This window comes from Ascaphus truei, chromosome 14 (genome assembly GCF_040206685.1).
Source record: "Ascaphus truei isolate aAscTru1 chromosome 14, aAscTru1.hap1, whole genome shotgun sequence".
NCBI lineage: Eukaryota > Metazoa > Chordata > Amphibia > Anura > Ascaphidae > Ascaphus > Ascaphus truei.
This window is the reverse complement of record NC_134496.1, coordinates 49610319-49633399: the sequence shown is the minus strand read 5'-3', so window position 1 is coordinate 49633399 and position 23081 is coordinate 49610319. Positions and strand designations below refer to the sequence as shown.

General features: G+C 55.3%; 1 protein-coding gene across 2 annotated transcripts; it reads left to right on the top strand.

The window, feature by feature from the left end:
- The first annotated feature begins 28 nt into the window (after positions 1–28).
- EIF4G1 (eukaryotic translation initiation factor 4 gamma 1) lies at positions 29–21855 on the top strand. Of its 2 annotated transcripts, none has more exons than XM_075570852.1 (26): positions 29–132; positions 5485–5577; positions 6331–6400; positions 6529–8202; positions 8398–8486; positions 8858–9035; positions 10210–10343; positions 10486–10605; positions 12022–12219; positions 12588–12785; positions 13090–13236; positions 13673–13909; positions 14635–14739; positions 15120–15377; positions 15642–15741; positions 16262–16364; positions 16704–16963; positions 17094–17215; positions 18016–18188; positions 18705–18830; positions 18923–19004; positions 19110–19208; positions 19333–19470; positions 19646–19727; positions 19836–19976; positions 20533–21855. In XM_075570852.1, exons 1-26 carry the CDS (start codon positions 85–87, stop codon positions 20712–20714), a joined length of 5157 nt encoding a protein of 1718 aa, XP_075426967.1. In that variant the 5' UTR covers positions 29–84; the 3' UTR covers positions 20715–21855. The 2 variants fall into 2 exon arrangements, with proteins under 2 accessions (XP_075426967.1, XP_075426966.1); XM_075570851.1 differs by having other exon boundaries at positions 10486–10641.
- Positions 21856–23081: the final 1226 nt, after the last annotated feature.

The following is a 23081-nucleotide window of genomic DNA, read 5'->3' as shown; positions in this document are numbered from 1 at the left end:
CCCCTGTCCTGTCCGTCCCCCCCAGCCGGCGCATATTACCCCGCTCAGCAGCAGTTTCCTCCCGGGGTTCCAGGCACCCAAGTGATGATGAATCAGCCCCAGTCGATTCCGCCAAAACGAGAGCGCAAGACGGTAAGTCTGTCCCCCTCCAACTCGCGAGGACTCCCAGCTGTTCATGCAGTCAGCTGTGGCCCTGTTTAGGAGGTGCCAGTCACACGCGGTATTATATAGGGAGTTAGCGATTAACACTTGATAAAGTGTATTCCCAAACACGAAACGCGTAGGAGGGTGCTATCCTCTGTCTGTTTTATGGATCAATAAAGGATTATTCCTCAGCTTATTTTTGGGTGACCCACTCTTGGCTGTGCGCCAGTTTTCTCGTTTTACATTGTACAAGCGGTATTATATCCTGCACATAACATGACATGACATTTTACATGTGATATAACCCCCACGCGCCCTACATGTGATATAACCCCCACACACCTTTACATATGATATACCCCAATCCCCTACTCACCTTACATATGACGCCCCACGCACCATACTTAAGATATACTCCACCCCCTATGCACCTTACATATGATATACCCCCACCCCATGCACCTTACATATGTTATATCCCCACCCACCTTACATATGATATACCCCACCCCCCACGCACCTTACATATGATATACCCCCAACGCACCTTACATATGTCCCCCTCACACACCTTACATATGATATACCCGCACCCCCACGCACCTTACATATGTCCCCCTCACACACACACCTTACATATGATATACCCCCACGCACCTTACTTATGTCCCCCTCACACACACCTTACATATGATATACCCCCACGCACCTTACATATGTCCCCCTCACACACACCTTACATATGATATACCCCCACGCACCTTACATATGTCCCCCTCACACACACACCTTACATATGATATACCCCCACGCACCTTACATATGTCCCCCTCACACACACACACACACACACACACACACACACACACACACACACACACACACACACACACACACACCTTACATATGATATACCCCCACGCACCTTACATATGTCCTCCTCACACACCTTACATATGATATACCCCCACGCACCTTACATATGTCCTCCTCACACACCTTACATATGATATACCCCCACGCACCTTACATATGTCCTCCTCACACACCTTACATATGATATATCCCCACCCACCTTACATATGTCCTCCTCACACACCTTACATATGATATACCCCCACGCACCTTACATATGTCCTCCCCACACACCTTACATATGATATACCCCCACGCACCTTACATATGTCCCCCTCACAAACACACCTTACATATGATATACCCCCACGCACCTTACATATGTCCCCCTCTCACACACACCTTACATATGATATACCCCCACGCACCTTACATATGTCCCCCTCACACACACCTTACATATGATATACCCCCACGCACCTTACATATGTCCCCCTCACACACACACCTTACATATGATATACCCCCACGCACCTTACATATGTCCCCCTCACACACACACACACACACACACACACACACCTTACATATGATATACCCCCACGCACCTTACATATGTCCTCCTCACACACCTTACATATGATATACCCCCACGCACCTTACATATGTCCTCCTCACACACCTTACATATGATATACCCCCACGCACCTTACATATGTCCTCCTCACAAACACACCTTACATATGATATACCCCCACGCACCTTACATATGTCCAACTCACACACACCTTACATGTGACATAGGGGAGAGGGAGTGGCTTAGTAAGTAAAGAGACTAACTGGCAATAAGTTTGAAGCAGGGGAACCTGGTTCAATTCCCGGTGTCGGCTCCTTGTGACCTTGGGCAAGTTACTTTATCTCCCTGTGCCTCAGGCACCAAAATCAGATTGTAAGCTCTGCGGAGCAGGGACTGTGCCTGCAAAATGTCTCTACAAAGCGCGAAGTAAAACTAGCAGCGCTATACAAGAACATGCTATTATTATTAAATCCCGCCGCCACGACCGCGCACCTCACACATGACACGTACAATGTACCACTGATCCTTCTGGACATAAAGAAATTCAGAAGATGGAAATCGCAGGAATTGGTTAACCCTTTCCATGCAGGATTATCTAGCAACCTACATGTGCCTTGGATTGTGACAATGGTGTGACCTGGAACCTCTGAAGTGGGAGGTGACCTTTTTGTGTCCATGGGATGGGGGTCTCCGCACTCAGGGGGCAGGAGATGTAACTTTAGGTCTTTATTGGCTACCTGTATTCGTGCATGCAGCAATGTTTTTAACCCTGTCAGCGCTGGGTGCAAGTGATGGCTTTTCACGGCTTTAAACCTGAGACAGACGCATCCTCTCTGATTCCTGCCCTGTGATTGGATGCTGTGCCTGCTTGTTGTTGTTGGGTGGGGTCTTATAAATGTACAGTCAGACAGTTCAGGGCTGGGGAGTTTATAGGGGCACGCCGCCTGTAATTACCCCGCCCCTGGTGTACGCTGTGCATACATAAGACAGAGAGGCCCGTTCCGAATCCCAGCATCGTGCTGCGTCCTGTCGCTGCTTCTCCCCATGCATCGTCCAGCCACTGGTCCCCCTCGGCATCGTGGGTGTCGGTGTCTTCCCTGGGTGCGGTGACCCCGGCACACTGTGGTAGGGACATTGCTTTTTCTCTGCACTTGCCGGTCTGCTCTGATTCCGTGCTCGCGCCTCGCTGCTGCTCTTACACTGTGTGCTCAGTGTGTGTGACGTGGTCTCGCCTCCGTGGCTGGTTCCTGGCCCATGCTTTGATCTCTCTGCGCTGACCTCTGCACCGTTGGAATCGCTGCGGTGAATGTGAGCTGTGTTATGTGTGCTGGTGCTTTTCCGGTAGAGATAACGGCTGCGAGTAATCCACGCTCTCTTTTCCCAGCGGTGGCTGGGGAGTCACACCCCTGTGATGTGTAACTCTTTTGGTAAATGCGTACATATCTTTTGATGTGGGGAAGATGTTATATGGCTGAGTGCTGGCGCTACAGCTCCGGTGTGTGTACTGATGAGCGCTTTACTTTGAAGCCATTTCTCAGGTTTTATGTAGAAGTCTCGTGGCCCTGTTTGGGTGTAAATTAATCTGCAGTGTGAGCGAACGGCACCGGAAGGGAATGGCTCTTCTCCCCCCCCTCACACCTCTTCTCCCACCCCTCTTCTCCCCCCCCCCCCCCTCACCCCTCTTCTCCCACCCCCCCTCACCCCTCTTCTCCCACCCCCCCTCACCCCTCTTCTCCCACCCCCCCTCACCCCTCTTCTCCCCCCTCCTCACCCCTCTTCTCCCCCCCTCACCCCTCTTCTCCCCCCCCTCACCCCTCTTCTCCCCCCCTCACCCCTCTTCTCCCCCCCATCACCCCTCTTCTCCCCCCCCTCACCCCTCTTCTCCCCCCCCTCGCCCCTCTTCTTCTCACCCCCTCACCCCTCTCCTCCCCCCCCTCACCTGTACCTTCTCTCCTCCCCCCCTCCCCCCTCAGACTCTTCCTTTCTCCTCTCCCTCCCTCCTCCCCCCCTTTCCCTCCCTCCTCCCCCCCTTTCCCTCCCTCCTCCCCCCCTTTCCCTCCCTCCTCCCCCCCTTTCCCTCCCTTTCTCTTCCCTCCCACTCTCTTTATATGCTGACTCACCGCAGGCTTTTCCTCTGGCTGAGGGGCTGCGGAGGGCAGTCACGGGGGGAGGTGCCTGTGATCCGTCGCCTCCCCGGCCTCAGACTCTTGCAAAATATCAGCTATTTTTAGGTGTGCCTCCGGTTCCCCCCGGCCCGTGATCCAGTGTTGGTAATGGTCTCGTGTTTGTCGCTTGTTAGGGTGGGGAGCGGTGACTTTCACCCCCTCGCTGGGTGATCACTGGGCACCTTGCACTGGCAGGCTCCCCATTCCCCGCGGCCTGGTACAGGCTGATACAGGGGGGAGAGTGCTGAGCCAGTGCGGGAGGGGTCAGCGGTGCAACGGTGGGGGGAGCGGTAGCTGGAGGGGTCAGCAAGGCTGTGAGGTGCAGGGGCTGGAGGGGTCAGCGAGGGTGCGGAGGCTGGAGGGATCAGCAAGTCTGGTGGGGCTGGAGGGGTCAGCAAGGCTTTGAGGTGCAGGGGCTGGAGGGGTCAGCGAGGGTGCGGAGGCTGGAGGGATCAGCAAGTCTGGTGCGGGTGCTCGAGGGGATGGCGGGGCTGTGTGGTGGGGGGGCTGGAGGGGTCAGCCGGGGGGGCTGAAGGGGTTGGCGGTAGCTGTGTGTTCGTCGGGTCGGCGGGAGCTGTGTGGTGGAGGGGTCGGCGGGAGCTGTGTGGTGGGGGGCTGGAGGGGTCGGCGGGAGCTGTGTGGTGGGGGGGGCTGGAGGGGTTGGCGGGAGCTGTGTGGTGGGGGGCTGGAGGGGTCGGCGGGAGCTGTGTGGTGGGGGGGGCTGGAGGGGTTGGCGGGAGCTGAGTGGTGGAGGGGTCGGCGGGAGCTGTGTGGTGGGGGGGGGCGGGAGCTGAGTGGTGGGGGGGCGGGAGGGGTCGGCGGGAGCTGTGGGGTGAGGTAGGGGTCGGCGGGAGCTGAGTTTGCAGTAGTCCGTCTCTTGTTTGGCAGAGTAGGTCTGCACCCCTATGTGGGGAATTGTAGTTCGTGTCTTTTTTTTTTATTTTGAGGCAGATATCTCCAGCTCTGCGTCCCGTGACCTAATACCCCTCCTTACTAGGCCTGGCAGTTTGTGCCTGCCTGCCCACTTTGCAAGGCACTCACCCCCCGTGGTAAATGCTTATGGTGCCTGTATCTGTCCCTCGCGATGTCAGACAGCTGCTTCGTGGCCCTTTGCATCCCTGGGAAGTGGGCTGCTCCTGCTGCCCGGCGGAGTATATTGCCTGTGGGTGAAAGGTTCCCCTTCCTCGCCCTGCCACGTAAAGACATGTGCGAGTGTGGGAATGTCCCCACGTGGCTGCCACAAGCACCCAGAAGTCTTAATCTGTTGTCATTTCTCTGTGGTTACACAGGCTGCAACAGTTTGTGCGGGTTGGGGTGTGTCCGTGTCCGCCCCAGCGGCCCCCTGGGACCGTTATCGTGTGTCCGGCAGCCCACACCATTCCTGGTGTTTCCTCTCACTGGGTTTAAGGTGCTGCTCTGCGTGGCTCTAATGCAGGGGTGACCAACTCCTGTTGGTCCCATGACGATTGGTCAGGTTTGAATGATTTTCCTGCTGCAGCACAGTTGGCTTAATTGAGCCACCTGTGCTGAAGCAAGGATAGCCTTAAAACCTTACCTGTTGGTGGCCCTTGAGGACTGGAGTTAGCCACTCCTGATCTAATGCTTTAACACCTTTAGTCCCAGAGGGGCTTGCAATGCATTTAGATTGTAGTTTTAAAGCGCCATGCGCACAACTGGTGCCGTGTAACGATTGGCAAGTAACAGCCCTGCTTACTCTCCCCCCCCCCCCCCCCCCCCCATCAGATCCGGATACGAGACCCTAATCAGGGAGGGAAGGACGTCACAGAAGAAATTCTGTCTGGTGGGAGAACATCGTCCACACCAACCCCTCCTCAGGTGAGGACCACTCCTGCCCCAGGCCAGAACCACTCCTGCCCCAGGCCAGAACCACTCCTGCCCCAGGCCAGAACCACTCCTGCCCCAGGCCAGAACCACTCCTGCCCCAGGCCAGAACCACTCCTGCCCCAGGCCAGAACCACTCCTGCCCCAGGCCAGAACCACTCCTGCCCCAGGCCAGAACCACTCCTGCCCCAGGCCAGAACCACTCCTGCCCCAGGCCAGAACCACTCCTGCCCCAGGCCAGAACCACTCCTGCCCCAGGCCAGAACCACTCCTGCCCCAGGCCAGAACCACTCCTGCCCCAGGCCAGAACCACTCCTGCCCCAGGCCAGAACCACTCCTGCCCCAGGCCAGAACCACTCCTGCCCCAGGCCAGAACCACTCCTGCCCCAGGCCTTCCTGCACTCCATGGCCATGTACCCACCTCTCCTACAATAAGCTGCACATGTCACTGTACTGCAGAGCTGCTCACAACTACATTCCCGATGAGTAAGCAGATTGCAGTCTCACAATGGGACTCTGCTTGTGCTTATTTAGCAGTTGAATCTGCTTTTCTGTGTCACTGCTTTTTTTTAATATGATCTGCGCCTTCCATCTGTCAGTGACTAGCTGCATCAGGGAGGGACATCTTTGTGATGTAGCCGTGAGCACCATCCCCCCTGCCCATGCGTGTCAGAGGAGAGGGTGGAGGGGAAGCCAAGGTGTGTCCTGTCCACTCACTCTGTCTCTTGTCCTCTGTGTCCCCTGTAGTCAGCAGTCGGAGGCCCTGAGGTGCAGGCGAATGGAGAGAGCGCTCATGTGCCTGTCGTAGTGCGCCCAGGTGAGTGTGGGGTGTGCGGAGCAGAGTACCCTTTTCATGCTCCTTTTGGTAACAAGGGGTCAGGAAAACCTCATTTTGAGATTGGTGTTTCCTTTGCATCTCTCCTGTAACTCTTTTTCCTCTTTCAGATGACGGCTCCAAGACCACCCAAGGCCTGAGTAAGGCGGTCTCCGAGAGCCCGTCCCCCCCGCCTCCCCTTGCAGAGCCTATGCTGGACATGGCAGATGCTCTCGAACAAGAAATCCCAGCAGAAAACACTACACCTGAGGTGGCGGCACCTCTGATAGAGACAGTCACCCCACAGAGAGCCCCAATCCCGCAGGCACGACCCCTTCTGGAGACCACTACGCAACAGGCTGAGCCCCTCCCCGAAGCCCCAATTCTGCAGGCACGACTCCCTGTGAAGACCACCACCCAACAGACGGAGCTTCTCCCAGAAGCCCCAACTCCACAAGCACGACTCCCTGTGAAGACCACCACCCAACAGACGGAGCTTCTCCCAGAAGCCCCACCTCCACAAGCACGACTCCCTGTGAAGACCACCACCCAACAGACAGAGCTTCTCCCAGAAGCCCCAACTCCACAAGCACGACTCCCTGTGAAGACTACCACCCAACAGACAGAGCTCCTCCCAGAAGCCCCAATTACTCAGGCACGTCTCCCTGTGAAGACCACCACCCAACAGACGGAGCTTCTCCCAGAAGCCCCAACTCCACAAGCACGACTCCCTGTGAAGACCACCACCCAACAGACAGAGCTCCTCCCAGAAGCCCCAATTACTCAGGCACTACTCCCTGTGAAGACCACCACCCAACAGGCAGAACTCCTCCCAGAAGCCCCAATCCTGCAGGCACGAATCCTTCTGGAACCCACCACCCAACGGGCAGAGCCCCTACCAGAAGCCCCAATCCCGCAGGCAGAACCCCTTTTGGAGACCACCACCCAACAGGCAAAGCCCCTCCCAGAATCTCCAATCCTGCAGGCAAAGCCCCTTCTGGAGACCGCCATCCAACAAGCAGAGCCCCAGCCAGAAGCCCCAATTCTGCAGGCGAAGCCCCTTCTGGAGATCACTGCCCAACAGGCGGAGCCCCTCCCAGAAACTGCAATCCCTCAGGCAGAACCCCTCCCAGAGGCCCCAATCCCGCAGGAAGAGCCCATTCTGGAGACTGCCACCCAAAAAGCAGGGCCCATTCTGGAGACGACTACCCAACTAGCAGAGCCCCTCCCAGAAGCCCCAATCCCACAGGTAGAGACCCTTCGGGAGACCACTGCCCCACAGGCAGAGCTGCTGCCAGAAGTGCCTGCTCGACAGGCAGCACCCCTGCTGCTTGAGATGCCCCCTGTTGTAACTGTGGCACCTCAATCCCACAGTCGGCCCCCTGCTCCGCAACTTGTAGCTGAAGTTGTCCCTGCAGAACCCGAAGAACCTACCCCAGAGGCTACACCGGAGCACCCAGCTTCCTCCGCAGACTCTGAACTACAGTCTAACGGGCTGTCTGAGGAGGTGCCCTTCCCTCTCGCACAGCCCCAGCCCCCCGCCATGTGCCAGACAGAATCCCCTGTGGAGTCCCCCATCGCTCAACCTGAAGAGCTGCTTCTAACAAATGGGGAGGGGGCACCCAACCAGCCAGAACTTGAGGCACATGACGCCCAGCCTGAAGCTCACGTCAGCCCAATCTCTGAGCCTGAGGTCCAACCATTGGCCACTGCTGCCGCCCCACCTGAGGAGGGAGATAAGGAGCACCTGGCAGAACCTCTGGGTTTGTCCCAGGCAGCTGCTCCAGCAGAGAGCACTGTGCAAGGTGAGTGCGCGTGGATACTCTGCATTGATCTATATCACGGTTTTGTGCTTTAAACCTGCTGTGACGCTATTCCAGTATTGCCACCATGTAATTGCTCTTTGGTGTCTGGGTTCTTATCTGTTGCCCCAAGATTAGTAAAACTTGAACAGGGGTCTTTAGATCTGCCCCTCACGACTCTTTATTTGCCCCCCACAGTGGCTCTTTCTGCTCCCAAGAAGAAGCGCAAAATGAAGGATCTGAATAAGAAAGAGGCGGTGGGAGACCTGCTGGACGCGTTCAAAGAGGTGTGACGCTTGGACTTTTTTCTGCGGACACGTGGGCGGTCAGTCTGTCATTACTGGCAGGGGCCCGTGTGTGTGGTCACACTCCTTTTCATAATCCTGCTTTATCTGTGGTCATGTTACAGTGCGTGTCACAGTGAAGCGAATGGTTTTCATTTGATGTTAACCCCTTTGTCCAAATCCCAACATATTTTCCCATATTTAATGATGAGAAAGAACCATTTAATGATGAGAAATATTACCATTTCTAGAATTAGAGCATGAGAACCAGGCAGAATGCCTCGGAGGGTTAATTAGTTTGGGCCATGTCTTCCCTGACACGTTCTCTCTGTGATCTCCGGTTATGTACATTATGGGACCTTTCCTTTTTTCAGTCTGCTGACCCTTCCATCGGCCCTGAATCATCCCCTAAACCCCAGAGCACCGCACCCGAGCTGGACCAGGTTCCCCGTGTCCCTCTCGTGGAGCAGGACGAGACCTGGGAGGAAAAGCAAGACAAGCTGGATGCAGAGAACATAAAACCAGGGGATCACAAGTATAAATACAAGGAGGGTGAGTGATGAACCGGGGCACTCACTGCCCAGCTGCAAGAACAAGGGCAAAGTAATAAGGCACCCCCCGTCCCATTATCCCAGCCACCTCCTGCGCTCACACTGGGCTCCTACACTCATACACCCAATGCACCTCCCCCCACCCCATTATCCCAGCCTCCTCCTGCGCTCACACTGGGCTCCTACACTCATACACCCAATGCACCTCCCCCCACCCCATTATCCCAGCCTCCTCCTGCGCCCACACTCATACACTAAGGCGCCCCCTGCCCCATTATCCCAGCATCCTGCACTCACACGCCTTCTACACTAAGGCACCCCCTGCCCCATTATCCCAGCCTCCTCCTGCACTCACACTGCCCCTACACTCATACACTAAGGCAGGGGTGCGCAACCTTTCTGTCCTGCACCTCCCCCTTGCCTGCCAGCCCCTGTGCTCGCGCCCCCCATACCTAATATCCAGTGTCAAATGACACTGGGGTCACTTGATGTCACGTGACCCCTGCGGCGTCATTTGACGCAACGCGTCACTGAAGATAAGGTGGATGTCCGTGCCCCCCGCGCACCCCCCCCCCCCCCCCCGAATAATCTGGCACCCCCCGCCCCATCATCCCAGCCGCCTCCTACACTCAAACTGCACACCTACGCTCGTACACCAAGGCAGGGTTGCGCAAACTTCCTGTACTCCCGCCCCCCTTACCGCTAATGCGGCGTCAAATGACACCTTTGCCCGATGTCACGTTATTTAACGCCATAGAGACGCGTGACTGAAGCCGGGTAATTGAGCCGTCCCCCCTCCCTAAAAAAAAGGAGTCTTGCACACCCCTGCACTAAGGCACCCCCTACCCCATTATCCCAGCTTCGTCCTCGCACTGTGCTCCTACACTCATACAAAGCACCCTAGTCGGTTTTACCATCTCACTGCGCACACGCTGTATTTTGCTAGGTTTCTGCAGAAATATGTTGGTTTGTTACATATCGCTGAGCAGCTGTGAGTAGCAGTGTTGTAAGATACTGTCCTGTGCATTGCTGGTTTCCTGATGATGTGCACTTGCAGGGTGTGGGTGAAATCTTCCACGCCCCCTGTCCCCACAGTGTTTTTTTCCCACGGGTGCCGTCTCGTTCGGCGGTAGTGGGTCACTGTGTAACCAGTCTACCTGGCTTCCTTTCCCCAGAGCAATGGAAACCTCTAAACCCCGAGGAGAAGAAGGGCTATGATCGAGAGTTTCTGCTGGGCTTCCAGTTCATCGTGGCCAGTTTGCAGAAGCCAGAGGGCCTCCCACAGATCACAGATGTGGTGCTGGACAAGGTGGGGTGCTCCTTCCCCCCTCCTCCCCCCCCCCCCTCCGTTGCCAGAATTTCTGCTGTCCCCCGTTAGGTGTCCTGGCAGCGATGGGGTTTATAACGAAACATTATTATTCTAATACTTTTCTACATCTTTCCCCCGTCAGGCCAACAAAGCCCCACTCCGGCCTCTAGACCCTGCACGCCTGACCAGCATGAACTGTGGGCCGGACTTCACGCCTTCCTATGCCAACCTGGGCCGACCGGCCATGGGCAGCCGTGGGCCGGTGCGTGTCATTCCTGCCGCCAGCCATGCCACTGGGGTTTGTTGGGTCTTCCTACTTGTTGTCGTGTCCCTGATGCATTCAGAATGAAGCAGTGACTGTTCACACACAGACACACACAGACACACAGACACACACAGACACAGTTGGTCATCTTTAGATACCATGAAAGAGCCATAAAACTGCTTCTGGGGTCCCATAAACAAACGATTTGTTAGTCACCGACTCGTAGACTTGACATCAAGTCAAAGCAATAGTGTTACATAAGAGAGAATAGGAAGGAAGTGGGCTATTAAAAGCCCCCCCCCCCCCCTCTGGAAGGGGCACAATGCACCTCCGGAGTAAGATTTGTCAGCAGTGAGGACAAAAGATGCCGCGTGGGCATCCTAACCAGCGCAGGCCAGAACGACACATGTAAAAGCGGCTTTATAGAGTGGTGCCGGGTGAATGTGGGCAAAGCTTGGGCATGTCTGGGGGTTACCACACAGAACCCCAGCAAGCTCGTTTTGGGAACCCCTGAGCCCCCGCAAGATATATATGTATGTGTCAGAAAGGAGATACAAAGGAGATTATAGGTGGCACACACAGTTTTAAAGAAATTTTTTTTTTAAGGAGTTTACATTTGGTGCTCACCTTCCGCTGATCCTGGCGTCCCAAAGCTGGATCCAAAGTAATGGCAAGGTAGGAGAAAGGAAGAGGCACACATAGTAGTGGAATCAAATGATTTCAAATGTATTGATGCATCAGAGCTAACAATGGTAACGTCTCAGGACAAGCAGTCCCTTCCTCAGGACAAGCAGTCCCTTCCTCAGGACAAGCAGTCCCTTCCTCAGGACAAGCAGTCCCTTCCTCAGGACAAGCAGTCCCTTCCTCAGGTGCAAGTCCTGAGGAAGGGACTGCGTGTCCTGAAACGTTACCATTGTTAGCTCTGATGCATCAATACATTTGAAATCATTTGATTCCACTACAATTTGTGTGCCTCTTCCTTTCTCCTACCTTGTCAGAAAGGAGAGCTATTGAGCGTGGCAAATGTATACAACAAGCGACAGAGAAGCCCAGTGCTACATCCAACATGACAAAAATACCCAGTAAAATACTTATATATTCTCTTGAAAAGGGTCATTTAGTTTAACCCTTTGGCCAAAGCATTGTAAGCTTGCGAGCCACAACAAGGCAGACCCAGTTCACAGGTCCTAACACTACCAGATAAAATACTAATATACCTCTAGGATTAAAATTCTCATTTACCTCTAGGAGGGATAAACTAAATGACCCTTTTTCAAGAGAATATATAAGTGTTTTACTGTGTATTTCTGCCATGTTGGGGGTAGCATTGTGCTTCTCTGTTGCTTGTGGCCCTTCCTCTGCCAGCTCTTCATTCTGTCTTTATTCCCCTCCCCCCTCTCTTCCCATTTGCAGCCGGCTGGGATGGGTGGGATGGCTGGGATGGGTGGTGGTCCCAGACGTTCCCAGCAGGGCCTACGCAAGGAGCCGCGTAAAATCATCCAAGCCGTGTCTCTGAATGAAAACGTCCAGCTGAACAAGGCGGAGAAGGCCTGGAAACCAACCAGCAAAAGAGCCAGCGAGGAGGAAGAGCCTGACAGCATCCAGACACAGGTGGGAGGAGGGCAGTATCGCACTGCACCCAGGGGAAACCATTAGGGCAGCCCCACAGCATGGAGGTGCTGAGTATCTGTTGGCCACGGGATGTGCTCGATTATTTGAGCAGCGTCTGGTCCTGCCCCCCTCGGTGACCCTTTGCACGCGCTCGCTCTGGCCCCCTCGGTGACCCTTTGCACGCGCTCCCTCGCTCGCTCTGGCCCCCTCGGTGACCCTTTGCACGCGCGCGCGCTCGCTCTGGCCCCCTCGGTGACCCTTTGCACACGCGCGCTCGCTCTGGCCCCCTCGGTGACCCTTTGCACGAGCGCGCTCGCTCGCTCTGACCTCCTCGGTGACCCTTTGCACGCTCTCTCTTCCCCCTCCAGGAGCTGTTCCGCAGGGTGCGCAGCATCCTGAATAAGCTGACCCCCCAGATGTTCCAGCAGTTGATGAAGCAGGTCACCGACCTGTCCATAGACACAGAGGATCGGCTGAAGGGGGTGATAGACCTGATCTTTGAGAAGGCCATCTCTGAGCCAAACTTCTCTGTCGCCTACGCCAACATGTGCCGCTGCCTTATGGGGGTGAGTGGAGGAGAGGAGGGCCGGTGCATGTCTCTGCACTTACCTACGTCTCCCGTGTCACACACCCATCAGCTACGCAGGAAAAGGCCACTGCTCACGTATTTGTAAAGGTGGGCAATGCTTCAGCACAGGACTGAGCCACCTGTGCTGAAACAGGGATATCCTGCTGACCTGGTAGTGGCCCTTGAGGACTGGTGTTTGCACACCCCTGCAAGACGTTATCGCTCAAGCGATCCTGCCCCCTCTCCCCACCCCCCCCCCTCCCGGTCAAGCGGTTAACCTGTTCTTGTTTCCCCCCTCTCAGCTTAAGGTCTCCACCACAGAGAAACCAGCAGTGACTGTGAACTTCCGGAAGCTGCTGCTGAACCGCTGCCAGAAGGAGTTTGAGAAGGACAAGGACGACGACGAGATCTTCGAGAAGAAACAGAAAGAGATGGACGCTGCTTCCACTGTAACCGCTCTTTCCGACCAGTTTCTCCCTCCCCTCCACCCCGCCCCCCCGCCGCTCCCCCTCCCCCTCTATCCCGAGCGCATGGGATATATAACTGCTCTTTCCGACCATTTTCTCGCCCCCCCACCCCCCACTCTCTATTTCGAGCGCATGGGATATATAACTGCTCTGTCCTGGGGGTCGGAGGGGGGGTTGGTGTAACAGCTCATGTTGCTGCTTGGCTGTGGTGCTTGGGACTGCGTGCTCCCCCCACATGTTAAGCTTGAGCGCTTACGCTTCAGATCCCACCCCCCTTCTTTCCCAATCCCAAGCTGTTGATCTGGATCCACAATCTGCTCTCCCACCCCCCTGTGTAACGCTCCAAGCCCTCTGATTCAATCCCCAATCCTGCCCCACACTGCGGGTTGCCATAGTAACCCCCTCCCCCTCTCCGCAGCCAGAGGAAAAATCGCGTCTAAACGACGAGCTGGTGGTGGCGCGGGACAGTGCTCGCCGCCGGTCGCTGGGGAACATAAAGTTTATCGGGGAGCTGTTCAAGCTGAAGATGCTGACGGAAGCCATCATGCACGACTGCGTGGTGAAGCTGCTGAAGAACCACGACGAGGAGTCCCTGGAGTGTCTGTGCCGGCTGCTGTCCACTATCGGCAAGGACCTGGACTTCGAGAAGGCCAAGGTGAGGAGCGCGACCCTGAGCTAATCCAGCGGGCTCGTACTCCCACCCACAAGCGCTGAGCCGCGAATCTCCCCCACTCCCACCCCCAAAACTGCTCTCACCCCACCCCCACCCCTACTCTCACCTCCCACAGCCCTATCCAACGGGCTCGTACTCCCACCCACAGCGCTGAGCCGCTAATCTCCCCGATTCCCACCCCCAAAACTACTCTCACCTCCCACCCCGCAGCCTTATCCAACGGTCTCGTACTTCCACCCACAGCGCTGAGCCGCTCATCTCCCCCACCCCACTCCCACCCCACAGCCTTATCCCACGGTCTCGTACTTCCATCCACAGCGCTGAGCCGCTCATCTCCCCCACCCCCACCCCACTCCCACCCCACAGCCTTATCCCACGGTCTCGTACTTCCATCCACAGCACTGAGCCGTTCATCTCCCCCACCCCACTCCCACCCCACAGCCTTATCCCACGGTCTCGTACTTCCACCCACAGCGCTGAGCCGTTCATCTCCCCCACCCCACCCCACTCCCACCCCACAGCCTTATCCCACGGTCTCGTACTTCCACCCACAGCACTGAGCCGTTCATCTCCCCCACCCCACTCCCACCCCCACCACTACTCTCACCTCCCACAGCCTTGTCCCACGGTTTCATCCATCCATCCACAGTGCTGAGCTGCTAATCCCTTCCTCTCGCCCACTGCTCACACCTCCTGTCTCCCCACAGCCTCGGATGAATCAGTACTTCAATCAGATGGACAAGATCATCAAGGAGAGGAAGACGTCTTCTCGTATCCGCTTCATGCTGCAGGATTTAATCGACTTACGGATGGTAAGGGTCCAACAATGCTCCATCTCGTGCTGATAGGAGCCGGGACACCGTGCTAGCCACCAGACCTGGCCACTGTGGCTTTAACAAGGGGGCTAGGGTATCGCCAACTGTCTGCATGTAGCGAGGATCCCTTTTGGTTAGCCGTCCTGTGCCAGCAGTGGAGACACAGCCATTGGGTTGTGGTTTGGTTGGGTTCTGGTTCTGCTCAGTCTGTTACTATGCGCTACTACATACCCTCATTCTCGCCTTATTCCTGCTCCTGTTCTTTTGGGTTGATGCCTACACTTTTTTCTCTCCTCCCCCCCCCCATCCTCTCGTGCCAACGCCCTGTGCCTTCTCTACCTTCCCTGTATCGTGCTAATGCCCTCGTCTCCCTGCAGTGTAGCTGGGTGCCTCGCCGTGGGGAACAGGGCCCCAAGACGATAGATCAGATTCACAAGGACGCCGAGTTGGAGAAGCAACGGGAGCAGAATAAGGTGCAACATCTAATGTCCAAACCGGAACAGAAGAGGCGCGAGCCCCAAGGGCGGCCTGCGGGTGGCCGCGGCGCTCAGCCCACTGATGACGGCTGGAACACTGTGCCCATCAGCAAGGGCAGCAAGCCTATCGACACATGCCGCATCACCAAGATCACCAAGGTGAGATGCTGAAGGAGATGTGCTGGGGGGGAGAGAGGGTGTTTAAGGGGTGGGGATAACGGTTGGCTGGTGGAGGGGTGGTTGGGTAACGGGGTGGCCAGGGGGGGGTAACAGGGAGGGTGGTGTGAGTGGCTGTGTGGTGGTGGGTAATGGGTGGCTGGGGGAGGAGGGGTAACTGGTGGGGGGGGAGGGGTTTGGGCAGGTAGGTAATGCGGGGTGGGTAGAGGGGGAGGCGACTGGATTCTGACTCTGTTTTCCGTGCAGCTTGGAGCCATAGATGCAAACCAGCTGCTGGCACCCGGGGGGCGTCTGAGTTGGGGCAAAGGGAGCAGCGGAGGAACTGGAGCTAAGCCGCCCGAGTCAGGTACGCTGTTCTCCCCTCCGCGCAGTGTCGTCATTCATTTGTAAAGTAAATACAGACCTCCATTTAAGGGCGCATCACAATACTTTGCTGTCCGTCTGAGAACAACTGCAAATAAATACAAGTCGGGCAGGAAAGGCCGGAATTATAATACATGGCGGCATTAAATGAGCAGAGGTTATGCTGTCAGTTTAGATACTTTAATTACGGTTAGATATAATTATGGGCAAATGTAACATTTACAGACAGGATACAAACTGTTAGAGGATAGGCCTGCAATGTGTTGGAGGCCCTGGCTCAAGGAGCTTGCAATCTATAGGCAGGGTAAGTAGGCATTGGATACAGGGGATGAAAGGGCTGGTGAGTTTCAGAATCCACTGGAGCAGCTGTAACATTGCCAGCCATCAGCGAGCGGTGACACCCTTTGGCAGCCGCGATAGGCTTATGTTTGGGGCAACTCGGGTGGTTATCTCCCAGAGATTTTTTTGTGCTGGGCTGCGTTCGACAAACTTTTTTCTTATAGCACCGGAAACTGGGCGTCCGGCCACAAGCACCGTGAACCGATTCTCCGCCCTACAGCAGGCGTCTTCAGCAGAGAGCCAGGACGCCAGGCGCCCCGTGCAGAGGTAAGAGACGCCTTCTGTGTGTCGGGTGAGAGGGTAAGAGATGCCCCCTGTGTCGGGTGAGAGGGAGGCTCCTACCAGAATAAGTTACCTTGTGTGGGCTCCTAGTGGCATAAAACTCCCTTTTATAACTTTGAAATGCAAATTCTTTCACCGCCAATATAATGTAGTCCAAACGATGTGTTCCTGCTCTCGGGTCACCCCAGGGATGGGGGTGCTTAGCTCCCAGCAGGGCAAACACAAGAACACTCTGCATGCGATTAACCCTTCAAATGTGCAACCCTCACAAATGGGCGATGGCCGTACAGAGGGGCGATAGTACTGACCTCTCCCATGTTGCAGAGGCAGCTCCAGCCGGGAGCGTCCCGAGAAGGATCGCGGAGAGCGGTTTGAGAGAGGCAGCGAAAGGAGCGAGCGATTCGACAAGAGCGATCTCTTCGAGAGACCCGACCGCACCGAGCGGGCGCGCCCCCTCCTGACCAAGAGGAGCTACAGCAAGGAGATGGAGGACAGGAGCAGAGAACGAGAGGCGCGCATCCCGCAGGAGGCAGTGAGGAAGGTGGCGAGTATGACGGAGCAGCGAGACCGCAGCAAGGAGAGCGGTAAGTGGTCTGATACGGACTGCGTCCCTCCCCCCCCCCCCCTCCCCACTGTGTTACCGGCGTACATACCCCTGCACCCCTCTCTGTTGCTGCTCGTTCTGCTCACACGTGCTGCTGTCTTCTCTTGCAGTGAAGTGTGAGCCAAGCCCCTTGGCATCGACCACCTCCGCACAGCCTGCCCTGTCCGAGGAGGAGCTGGAGAAGAAATCTAAAGCCATCATTGAAGAATATCTGCATATCAATGACATGAAGGTGAGGCTCCTACAGGTGGGGGAATGGAGGGTGGGGGCACGGGTCCTCAGAGCTGGTCCCTCTTCCCTCTACGCCTCTGACTCTTCCTCCCTCCTCCCCCCCTCCCTCCTGGCCGCTGACTCCTCTCTCTCTCCCCCCTCCTCGCCGCTGACTCCCCTCTCTCCCCTCCTCGCCACTGACTCCCCTCTCTCCCCCCCTCCTCGCCGCTGACTCCCCTCTCCCCCCCCCTCCTCGCCGCTGACTCCCCTCTCTCCCCTCTCCTCGCCGCTGACTCCCCTCTCTCCCCTCTCCTCGCCGCTGACTCCCCTTCTCGCCGCTGACTCCCCTCTCTCTCCTCGCCGCTGACTCCCCTCTCTCCCCTCTCCTCGCCGCTGACTCTCCTCGCCGCTGACTCCCCTCTCTCCCCTCTCCTCGCTGCTGACTCCCCTCTCTCCCCCCTCCTCGCCACTGACGCCCCTCTCTCCCCTCCTCGCCGCTGACTCCCCTCTCTCCCCTCTTTCCCCTCCTCGCCGCTGACTCCCCTCTCTCCCCTCCTCGCCGCTGACTCCCCTCTTTCCCCTCCTCGCCGCTGACTCCCCTTTCTCCCCTCTCCTCGCCGCTGACTCCCCTCTCTCCCCTCTCCTCGCCGCTGACTCCCCTCTCTCTCCTCGCCGCTGACTCCCCTCTCTCTCCTCGCCGCTGACTCCCCTCTCTCTCCTCTCCTCGCCGCTGACTCCCCTCTCTCCCCTCTCCTCGCCGCTGACTCCCCTCTCTCCCCACTCTCCCCTCTCCTCGCCGCTGACTCCCCTCTCTCCCCCCAGGAAGCTGTGCAGTGTGTGCAGGAGCTCTGCTCTCCGACGCAGCTCTTCATCTTTGTGCGGAACAGCTTAGAGTCGACGCTGGAGAGAAGTACAATCGCGAGAGAGCGCACGGGGTTGCTACTGTACCAGCTGGTGAAGGCCGGAAATCTGCCCAGGGAACTGTACTACAAGGGGTGAGTACCGCATTGGGGCTGAACTACGAGGGGGAGGGGGCGAGTGCGAAGTCAGGGGGCCGAACTACAATAGGGGTGAGTGCGTACGTAGGGGTCCAAAGTACATTGGGGCAAAGAGGGTGTGTGTGGAGGCAAGGGGGCAGCTGTACTTTTATCCTAGTGCAGTGGTGCGCCAGCTGGGGGGCGCGGCAGTTGGAGGTCCCGCGCTCTAACCCCCCCCCCCCCCGGCATTTAAATTAAATGACGGGGAACCACGCAAGGCCTCTATAATACTTAGCTTCCCTTCCAGCGACGCGTCCTGGTAACCCGGCATAAAATGACGACGTGGGTCACGTGATGTCACGTTACCATGTCGATGTGACATCACATGGCCCCGCGTGTCATTTGACGACTGGGTCGAGCAGTTGGGGGGGAGGGGGCGACGCCGAGGAGAGCAGGCAGGTGTGCGCACAGGAAATGTTTGTGCACCCCGTATCTAATGTAACCCCCTTTCTCTCCGTTCTTGCCCACCCCCAGGGTGCTGGAAGTCCTAGAGCTTGGGGAGGATATGGAGATCGACATCCCCCACATCTGGTTGTATCTAGCAGAGCTAATCAGCCCTGTCCTGTTGGAGGGGGGGATCCCCATGGAGGAGCTGTTCAGGTAACTTAACGTCTTCATCGGGATGGGGGGGTGGAATGTCGTGCGGACGTAGTCTCCGGGCTCAAGGTAACAGCTTCCCGCTTTCTCCCCAGGGAGCTGACAAAGCCGTTGGTGCCTATCGGAAAGGCTGGCATTCTGCTGGCAGAGATCCTGGGGCTGCTGTGCAAAGGCATGGTGAGTCTGGGTGGCGGGAGGAGGCTGCAGCCTGTAACCTGGACTGCACTGACCCCTCTGACCGTGCTGCCACACACTGACCGTTCCATTTCCCTCCCTCTGTAGAGTCACAGCAAGGCAGGGGCCCTGTGGCAAGAGGCCGGCCTCAGCTGGAAGGAATTCCTGGCCAAGGATCAGGATGTCAACAAGTTCGTCAGCGAAATGGTGAGGGACAGCGCCAAAATGCCGCGCATGAGTCTGCGCCTGTGATGGGAGGCGATGCGCCCACATGTCTTACGGACGTTGCGCTTCCTCCACGTTCTGAGCTCCATGTGCTTACTCCCCACAGAACCTGGAGTACACCCTCGGGGGAGATGACTCTGAGCCCCCTAGTAAGAAGGCGCTGTCCCCGGCTGAGCTGGACAAACAGCTGACCCGACTCCTGAAAGAGAACAGCACCAACCAGAAGATGTTCGACTGGATTGAAGTATGGCGGGGCAGAGGGGGTGGGGAGGTACTGAGCGGTCAGTGAGGATAGGGGCGTAGGTGCTGCTGCTGCTGAGCGGTCAGCGAGAGGGGGCGCGGGTCAGTGAGCGTGGGAATGGCGCATGGTGTGTTGACTTTCTAACTCTCGCCTCCCATCTGTACCTGTTTGTTTTCAGGCCAACCTAAGCGATGAGCAGATCTCATCCAACACCCTAATTCGGGCTCTGATGAACTCTGTCTGCTCCTCAGCCATTATCTGTGAGTATCTGGCAGACCTTCCCCCCATCTTTGTATCGCTCGCACCCCCCTGCCTCCGTGCCTCTGGTATCAGTCTGACCCCCCCCCCCCCCCCTCTCTCTCTCTTAGTTGAGAATCCTTACCGAGTGGATGTTGCTGCGATTCACACCAGAGCCAAACTCCTGCAGAAATACCTGAGCGACGAGACCGGCGAGCTGCAGGCTCTGTACGCGTTGCAGGCGCTCGTGGTGAATCTCGACCAGCCCCCAAGTAAGTAGCTCCCAGGTCCACTCCAGAGCAGCCTCAGGATAAGAGGCAGGCTCGCTATCCGAAGGCCGTATTCTGGGACACGGTCTGTCGTCGTCCCTCCGCCCCATCAGCCTGGCTGATCTGTGCTGCCCCCCCAGCTTGTTTCATCATCGGAGGGGGAGTGCAATCCAGTGTTGCGTTTATCTATAAAGGCGCTGATGCTGTTACCTTGTGTTCTCGTACATGGCGTTAGCCCTATGACCCTGCCCCTGCTCGCCCCCCGTCGTGCTCTTTACCTTCGCATTTTTTGTCACTGGCCATGTCTAATATGTTGCATGGCTGATTAGACATGGGTTGGCCAACTCCAGTCTTCAAGGGCCACCAACCGGTCAGGTTAAGGATATCCCTGCTTCAGCACAGGTGGCTCAGTCAAAGACAGCCACCTGTGCTGAATCAGGGATATCCTGAAAACCTGACCTGTTGGTGGCCCTTAAGGACTGGAGTTGGCCACCCCACTGGATTTAGACCCTTAATGGGACTTTGGGTAACCATTGTCCCCCTCCCCCCCCCTCCTCAGACCTCCTGCGAATGTTCTTCGATGCCTTGTACGATGAAGACGTGGTAAAGGAGGAAGCGTTTTACAAGTGGGAGACCAGCAAGGACCCGGCCGAGCAGCAGGGGAAGGGCGTCGCGCTCAAATCCGTCACCGCCTTCTTCACCTGGCTACGGGAAGCAGACGACGAGTCGGACAATAACTGATCCCACGGACCGGCGGACGCACTGCTCGCCGTTTTCTCTCGGGGCTTCCGAATTATCATTATTATTATTTTGTTCTTTTCCGCTGACTTTTTAAACACACAACAACAAAAAAAAAATCCACATGACTGATTTTGCGTTTACGTGAGGAATGATTGACTCATTGGCATGAAGATGAGCCGGGCACGGAGCGCCACCCCCCCGCAGCGCCCTCCCCCCCCCCTTCCCCGCAGCTGCGCCAACATCAAAGGTTTCTTGATTTTTTTTTTTTTTTTTTTTCCATCCCAATTTTTTTGTTTTTAGGAAAACCTTTATTGAGGTTTCGCTTTAATAAACTGAGTACTTGAGGTATTTTGGGACTGCTGACGGAGGGGGAGGGCTCTGTGACCTCTGCTCTCTATCCCACATGTGGGGGTGCAGGGGGGGAGGGGGCCTCCCCTCTCTTGCAGGTGTGATTTTTATAAAGAGCAGGGCAGAGACTTCGCGCTTCAATGGGACGGAGTGCAGGGGAGGAAAGGCGTGCGTTTCCCTCCTGCTCTTTATGGCTGAAATATAGATATATATAAATATATATATAATTATTACAAATAGTTTTTGGTTCGGAGATGGCAGTGGGCCAGCCTTGGATCTCGTGTTTCCGCGCTCCCGCTCACATCACGGAGTTCAGAATTCCCAGCAGAAATTAATTTTGTTTTGTTTTTTGTTTTTTTATTTCATTCAAATTAAAACCTGATGAAATGCTATTTTGATCTGAAATAATCCAAGCTTGTCCCATGGATTTTCTTTAACAAACTGCTGGGATATATATATTTTTTTTTTTTTTACGTCTGCCCTGTACGATAGGGATTGTGATGGGCCTTCGGTTTCATTCGGTTATGCGATCGCCACCGACCGTTGGAAAGGTGCCTCTTTCTGCATCTCTCAAACCAAGCAAATTCTGTATTTATAAAGAAAGCAAAACCTTTTGGTTATATTCCCCCATGCCACAATGTTCCGGAGGTTCTTGTAATTAAACAAACCAAGGATCGAGTGAAATTTGTAAATACTTTTTGCTTTCTTTATTAAGTATTTAATGATTCTGACGTTCAAATTTCCCCAAAACCTCTTTTCACAGAAACTGGAAATAAATGAGAACATTACATAATGAGTGTTGTCTTCTGTCTGTGCTCAGAGTGGCTGTAATCTTCAGTCCTCATTGCTACCTTTCCCGAACTTGCACCCTCCTCACTCATTTTATTATGGGTGCGAAGTCCCCATGTAGGAACCTAGTGTGTACCGGTAAAAGGGCGTTCCTCCGTGATGATAAAAATGGCAGATCACTTGGTTGTTTCATGAACACACTAACTCAGGGTGGTCAGCTCCAGTCCTCACGGGTCACCAACAGGTCAGGTTTTCATTATGACTGAGCCAACTGTGATGAATTGGGTACCCTGGAAACCTGATCTGTTGGTAGCCCTTGAGGACTGGGGTTGGCAGCCTCTGCTCTAACTACAGCTGTCCTTGCCTCTGCCCTTGGAATACAGAGCCACGCTCCCCTCCAACGTGGCATTTTGCAATGTTCCCTTGTTGGTCTGCTGCCTTTAACTTTACTTTATCTTTGTAGTTAAGGATTAACTTGCAACATGCAGGGACACATTGTGCTGCCCTGTTACAGAAGATTGTTTCCATGTTAATCGGGTTTCTCTGTGCTCCTATTTTATATGGGTGGTTATGGGATATATATATATATATATATATATATATATATATTCCGGTAGAAGTATCAAACTAAGAAATTATAATAAAAAAAAATACACACACGACAATATTCTAAATCAAATCTGGGGCAACCGCCAACAAGACCCGGGTATATGCTGTGACATTGCTGCAGACAGACTAATGGCCCATCGGATTAACAGCGGGGGTCCCTGGCAGTCTCATTCAAACTGAATGGGACTGCCAGGGACCCCTGCTGTCTTAATCCGATGGGCCATTAGTCTGTCTGCAGAAATGTCACTGAAATGTTTGCAGCATGTACCTGGGTCTTGTTGGCGATTGCCCCAGATTTTCCAAGGCAAGTTTTAGAATACTCGTCGGCGTGTGTATATATTATTATTATTATTATGTTTGATACTTCTACTGGAGTAACAAGTATGTTTGAGGTTTGGAGAAAAATGTAAACTGTCTTTTATTAGGTTGCAGTAATGCACAAAATTTTAGAAAATCAGCAGAGCCAAAAACGGCGGCTTCTATAACAGGAATTTGAGCCCCTGAATGAGACCGTCTATGGTTCCTTTGCTTTATACTAATGGGCATCACGTTTCCTCTATCCTAAGACTTTGCTTAGGATTCTTTTGCTGGAGCAGTAACTGACCAGCGCTGCAAAGTGCT

Excerpts from the sequence above, each read along its gene's own strand:
- EIF4G1 (XM_075570851.1), top strand. The coding sequence starts at position 85 with ATGATGAATCAGCCCCAGTCGATTCCGCCAAAACGAGAGCGCAAGACG. Across the intron at positions 14,740-15,119 it reads ATTTAATCGACTTACGGATG|TGTAGCTGGGTGCCTCGCCG; the intron begins GTAAGGGTCCAA and ends GTCTCCCTGCAG. Across the intron at positions 17,216-18,015 it reads TGCATATCAATGACATGAAG|GAAGCTGTGCAGTGTGTGCA; the intron begins GTGAGGCTCCTA and ends CTCTCCCCCCAG.